The 7,025-nt window shown below is 38.5% G+C and overlaps 1 protein-coding gene across 1 annotated transcript in view; it reads left to right on the top strand.

Annotated features, from left to right (window-relative positions):
• The window catches only part of LOC122558091 (protein inscuteable homolog), a 210,670-nt gene that overhangs the window by 20,202 nt on the left and 183,443 nt on the right, over window positions 1-7,025 (top strand). The window contains exon 4 of the mRNA XM_043706410.1: window positions 3,043-3,166. Coding sequence (XP_043562345.1) covers window positions 3,043-3,166 — 124 coding nt within the window. The remainder of the gene's footprint in view (window positions 1-3,042; window positions 3,167-7,025) is intronic.

Raw genomic sequence — 7,025 nt, 5'->3', positions numbered from 1 at the left:
TTGCCTGTCGTTTGTTTCTTATGTATTGAAAGAAACTTTTACTATCATTTCTAATATTACTGGCTAGCCGACCTTCATATTTGATCCTCTCCTTCCTTATTTCTCTCTTTGTTATCCTCTGTTTGTTTTTGTAGCCTTCCCAATCTTCTGATTTCCCAGTGCTGTTGGCCACTTTATAGGATCTCTCTTTTTCTTTGATACATTTCCTGACTTCCTTTGTCAGCCATGGCTGTCCAATCCCTCCCTGGATAATCTTTCTCTTCTTGGGGATGAACCTCTGTACAGTGTCCTCAGTTTTACCCACAAACTCCTGCCATTTTTGCTCTACTGTCTTCCCTGCTAGTCTCTGCTTCCAGTCGATTTTCGTCAGTTCCTCCCTCATGCCCTCATAATTACCTTTATTTAACTGTAACACCATTACATCCGATTTTGCCTTCTCTCCTATATTTATTCACCTCTTACCGGAACTCCAGGATTACAATCAATCTGGATGCTACCCTGTCATAGCAAAAACTTCTCTGATCAAAGTAATTATCACTCTTACCGGCAGTGAGTTCCAATTCCTCTCATCCTCTTTAAACCACCTGCCCTTTATCAGAAATGGGAGTCAGTTAGCTGAGTTGGCTGAACATTGTTTTTTTGATAAAGAGTGACATCAGCAGTATGGGTTCAATTCTCACACCAGCTGAGATTACCCTGAAGGACTCTGCTTAGCAGCCTCTCCCATTACCTGCAGTGTGGTGACTCTCAAGTTAAACCATCACCATCATCTCTCTCTAATGAGAGAGCAGCCCTATGGCCTGGTAAGACTATGGCAGCTTTACCTTCCTTTTTTACCTTATGACTATGCCCCTTAGTCATTGATTCCTCCATCAAGGGGAAATTCTTCCTGTCTACCCTATCAATGCCCTTTATAATTTTCTATATTTCAATCACGTTCCCCTTCAGTTTCCACTGCTCCAAGGAAAATGACCCTAGTTTATCCAAACTTTCTTCGCAACTGAAACTTTGCAGCCCATGCAAATCCTGGGAAATCTCTTTTGTACCCTCTCCAGTGCAATCACATGCCACCTATAATGTGATTCTAGACACATGTACGATACTATAGGTGTGGCCTAATCAACATTTGGTACAGTTCTATTTAAATCTCTCTGTTCTTTAACTCAATGCCTTAACTAATAAAGGCACTTTTCCCAATTGCCTTTTTAGCCACATTATCTATCTGTCCCATTTCCTTAAGGGACTGGTGGACATGCACACCAAGGTCCCTCTGTTCCTTGGTATTTTTCAAGGATCTACCACTCATTATATAATCCCTTGCCTTTTTGTCCTATCCAAATCCATCACCTCACATTTATCTGGATTGCACAAAGTTAAAAATCACACAACACCAGGTTATAGTCCAACAGGTCTAATTGGAAGCACTAGCGTTCAGAGCACTGCTTCTTTATCAGGTGGTTCATCAGGTCCACAACCACCTGATGAAGGAGCAGCGCTCTGAAAGCTAATGCTTCCAATTAAACCTGTTGGACTATAACCTGGTGTTGTGCGATTTTTTAATTTTGTACACCCCAGTCCAATACTGCCATCTCCAAATCATGACGATTATTTGGATTGAATCACATTTGCCACTAATCAGACAATCTAGCCAACCAATCAAAATGCTCCTGTAATGTGAGGGCACTGTATATATGTATCACAAACAACAAGGGTACCAATACTGATCCCTACAAAACTCTACTACAAATAGGCTTCCAGTCACAAAAGCAATCTCCCGCCACCAAATCCATCACCCCCTATTTCCTGCCACTCAGCCTGTTCTGCAATAAATTAGCCAATTTTTCTTGGAGACCAGGATCCCATGTGGCATCTTATTAAAAGGCCTCCTGAAGCTTGAGTAGATTACGTTGAATGCATTACCCTCATCTACACACCTAGTCACCTCTTTGAAATATTCAGTCAAGTTGGTCAGACTTGACCTTTGAGGAGAAAGTGAGGTCTGCAGATGCTGGAGATCAGAGCTGGAAATGTGTTGCTGGAAAAGCGCAGCAGGTCAGACAGCATCCAGGGAACAGGAGAATCGACGTTTCGGGCATAAGCCCTTCTTTCCTGAAGAAGGGCTTATGCCCGAAACGTCGATTCTCCTGTTCCCTGGATGCTGCCTGACCTGCTGCGCTTTTCCAGCAACACATTTCCAGACTTGACCTTTCCCTAACAAAACCATGTTAACTGGATTAATGCCTGCCTCTCCAAATGCAGATTAATTCTGTCCCTTCAATAATTTCTCTACCACTGTGGTAGATTGTCTGCAGTTTTCTGGTTTACCTCTTGTTCTTTTCTTGAATAATGGTGCCACATCCAGTCGTAAGAGTGGCACAGTTCTTACTATTGGGTCAAATGGGGAAGTGTACTGAATGAAAAGGCAGCACAGAGGGCATTTGGGTTGTCGTGGGTGAGGGAGAGTGGGAAAGATGTTAGAGGCAATTATGAGAGTAGTAGTGCATGAACCTTGGTGGGAGGTAACTACAGTAACATAGATTGAGTGACTTTGTGGTGTTAGAAAGAAGAGTTCCACTTACATAGCCATCTTTCTACAGCACTGTACATTTCTCTAGCTGCTTTACCCCAGTTGTCAACTTTGTACCAGACTGGCATGATATGTTGTGTGGCCTCCACTATTGGTCCTGGGACAAGAGGTAATCCTATCTTAGCACTACCCTGTCCTACAAGACATCCAGGACCTTACCCACATAGTAGGTCACCAATTTCCCTATGTTGGCCATGTCCAGGGCAAATGTCAGGAATCATGCAGCTTTGGACTGACGGTGCCTATTCTACATTATTCAGTCTCCTGTAAGATTCTATATGTAGAGTTGATTTTGTTGTAATAATGTGAACATTGGTACCAGAATATTATTGTGATATTTGTATTATTAAAACAGTTTTTGTAATTCTTCCTGATATATTGAAGATTATTCCCAAAAGTTAATTTCATTTGTACCATTATTGTGATTTAACCTTTTGCATGTTCTTTCCCTACAGCTGTATGCATGATGAAGATGAAGCAACAGTTTCCTCTGTGAAAACTGAGATTGTTGATACCCTAACATCATTTAGCCAGTCATTCAGTCAGATGGTGGAACTAGCGTTAACCCATGAAATACAGGTCAGTATCATGTTGTAAATTATAGGACTTTTATAGCACTCTTTTAATTGGTAGAATAGGTAGATCAATTCAGTTAAAACACTTTTTGAAGGCCAATTCTTCATCATTAATGTGAGATTAATTGCTCCCCCTTAATTCTCAGGAATGGACATATGCATGAGTATCAAAAATTTAAATTATTTAAATATAAATTCAAGGACTTAATTAAAAATATAAATTTTACTTGTAGGATCCCTCTGTCTTAAAGCCATTCTTAGCCGCATTAAATCATGAAGAAAACACAATAATGTGTGGGTACTTCTATTTTGTTTATGTAATGACTCAGTTGAGGCTGAAAATATCTGGAAGATATGATTTTGTGCAAAGTTGATTGAAATGTACTAAGATATGTTTACATGTCAAAGAATAGAAAGTTGTTTTAAATATCTAGTTCATGGTTAATGTTAATAGTTTAGAGTTAATTTTTACTTATTAAAGATTAAAGCTGTAAAGCAAAGGTATTTAAAGTAGTAAGTTTTAGACAATGCCAGCTCACCTAAAGAATTGATATTTCTGTGGATTACTCATGTTTGTTTTAATAAAGTCAGAGAAATAAAGCTTTAAAATAGAAGGTGTCAGTTCACTAAAGAAGAATTGGACAAGCGATGTCTTCAATTTTTGCAGCAATAGCTGTTTAGAGATTTTTGTTTTGAGAGATGCAGTTAAATTAATTTTAAAGCCCTTACTGAATCCTGTACAATGGTAAAATCTATTTACTTGATAAGATCAAAGAAGAAATTATAAATGAGGGATAATTAATCTAAAGGCCAGTTTGAGGATGCAGCAGAACAAGTTGTATTGTTATGGACTTGATGGAGCTAAGGAAGGTTTGTTGGTTTCAGGCAGATATTTCTGTAGAGCCAGATTGTTTCTGAGGCCTCTGACTGGTTTCTGTTGCTCAGATATTGAATGTGGGGCATGCTAGGGTTCTCTGCAATTCTTCTTCAATTGGATAAACCTAATGATTAAACAGGTGGTGTAAAGAAAAACCTGCTGATCTACACAGAACAATCAAAGGAGCATGACCAACTGAGATACTCTTACAAAGAGTCCGCATGGACATAATAGGCTGAATAGCCTTGTATTTCTCTGGTACTGTAACAAACTGACTCCACACATCAGTTCCTAGTATATTTCTTATTCAGTTGCTTGCAATGTCACCACATAATTTACTTTACTCAGCAATGAGAGTACATCAGGACCAAACTTTCTCTAGTTACATGGTTTCCAGAAGTAGAGATCTTGTAGCTTTATGACATTTGATGTGCACATGGTGAGGGAGTGTGGGTGCATGGTGCAATCTACCATCAGAATCTCCATGATTGATCAGTTAGTTGTGATTTATGTGTTGGACACCACAAAGTAACACTTTTGCTTTATCATGTTGCTTTGCCATTCTTTTCTGCTGTTACTCAATCTTCTTGGATGGTGGTGACAACTTGAGAATGGTCTGTGGTATGTATAACCTATGACCTATCATACTTTTGACTGATATGTTTGCAAACTCAACCAAGTATGAGGTGAATCAATATGTGTAAAGTATTAAGATATGAATAGGTTGTTCAAATGTTTATCCTCCAACTTAGAGTATCCTCTGTGACCTTATGAATTTTTCAACTCAATTGTAGGTTGCGTCATATTGTTATATAGTAATGAATTCTGTAGCTTGCTTGGAACTCTATGTACTGAATTAGAGTAAATGCAGCCTATTGCCTGTAGTGGCAGTCTACAACAGTCCTCATTTTGTAAACCACCTGTCTAGAATGTCAATGATTGAGATGATGGTTATGGAATTTGCTTGTACTTCTTCAAAGGATTCACCTTCGAGTTGTTGCTATGGTTTTGATAGACATTGAGTTGTCGATAAAGGTGCAGGATCTGGTTTAACAGATTTTATTTAAAGAGTGGACAAGCAAGACAGTTTCTAATAAACTCTACTACATTGCATTCTATCGCTAGTGACCAGACTCCTACAGGGGATTGTTGTTTCATCATAACATACAAACATTCTTCAATGCAGGATACAGTAGGGTAGCATGCAATTGACGTGCAATCAGACTCAGTCCATAGCCCATGGGCATCTCTGATATTATGTGGTACATTTATTGTGCTTAAAAGTGTGTTGCTGGAAAAGCGCAGCAGGTCAGGCAGCATCAAAGGAGCAGGAGAATCGACGTTTCTGGCATAAGCCCTTCTTCAGGAATTTATTGTGCTACATTTGTTGTAGCATTTATTGTGCTACAAGCTGCTGACTGAACAATGGTGAGGCCTGATTCTCAAGCTGAATTGGATCAGCATCAGATAGCTGTCAGCATTTGGTTGCATGGGTATCCAAAGTCCACATCCGTGTCAATTCTACCCCAACCTGTTTTGCTCATCAAATATGAGCTAACAGAAAACGATTGACGTACCTATGAACTTGCTTTCCAATTTGTTCTATTTCCAAACAATCATGCAAAAAGCTCCTCTCTGATCTCCAGCTGATGTCAATTTGTACAGAAATAAGTGGAGCAAACACACTGGAGCAATACAGGGCATAGGAATCGATGTCAGCACATCTACGTCACAGAAACAGATCAATGTTTTCTGGTCTCATTACAAAGCAATCAAAGTAGGGGCAAGACAAGAAGACATTTCATCTCCAGAGTATTCATTGAACACTCAACTAATGTACTTTGAGAAGAACAAAAACAAAACTTAGTTCCCCTGCTATGGAATGTGCACATTGAAGGAAATTGCTTCATACTTCCTCCATAAATTCGGTGACCATAATAATACGCCATATAAAAACACTACTTGTGACCATACAACAACATTATTTTCATTCAGGAGCAAATATTTATTTTGTAAAATCAGGTTGCATTCCATTATATTTGTAGGAATTTCACTGATGCATCATTGCCAAATTATTAGCCTAGTGCTCTTATAATGTGGTCTATTATAACTTGAGCCTGCTGTCTTCACCTTTAAACTTAACATGAATAGTTTTTCTTGATTTCACTATTCTCATTGTCATATATGTGTCATTTAATTACTTTACATTGAATACAAGAAGAGTATAGACCAGGTCTGAATAAATTGTTGGAATGAATACATTGAGGAATGAATCAGTTGGTCTGAGTCTATTTCTTAGTGACTCAATGAGCAATTTGACATGAGACAAGACAGTAGCAGGTTGACTTTGATGAATGACTATTAGAGACAATCCCACTTCAATAACAGAAATAAGAGGGCAACATAAAATAACGGAAGTAAAGCTGCTCATGGAGTGAATTGATGGTTGAAAAAGCAGACGGTGAACGTAACTTTATACAGTATGTTCAACGATCCATCTTAGTTATTTTACAATTTTGTGTAGCAAAACATTCTAGATATATTAAAATATAAAGGGCCTGATTTAAACATTGGCCAGACAATGGAACAAATGACACAATTGCACATCCACCTGATATCCTCTTTGATATGGACTTCTTTTATTGCAGATGGAAACAGGAAACCTATGTTCAATGTAGTCATGATTCGGAGATGCCGGTGTTAGACTGGGGTGTACAAAGTTAAAAATCACACAACACCAGGTTATAGTCCAACAGGTTTAATTGGAAGCACACTAGCTTTCGGAGCGACGCTCCTTCATCAGGTGATTGTGGAGGGCTCGATCGTAACACAGAATTTATAGCAAAAATTTGCAATGTGATGTAACTGAAATTATACATTGAAAAATTGATTGTCTGTTAAGCCTTTCATCTGTTAGAATACAGTGATAGTTTCACTTCTTTCATATGTAAACCACAAAACCCTTTTTTTAAAAAGTTGCATTCTC

The sequence above is a fragment of the Chiloscyllium plagiosum genome, chromosome 16, assembly GCF_004010195.1.
Source record: "Chiloscyllium plagiosum isolate BGI_BamShark_2017 chromosome 16, ASM401019v2, whole genome shotgun sequence".
Taxonomy (NCBI): Eukaryota; Metazoa; Chordata; class Chondrichthyes; order Orectolobiformes; family Hemiscylliidae; genus Chiloscyllium; species Chiloscyllium plagiosum.
This window is presented reverse-complemented; position numbering and strand designations above follow the sequence as displayed.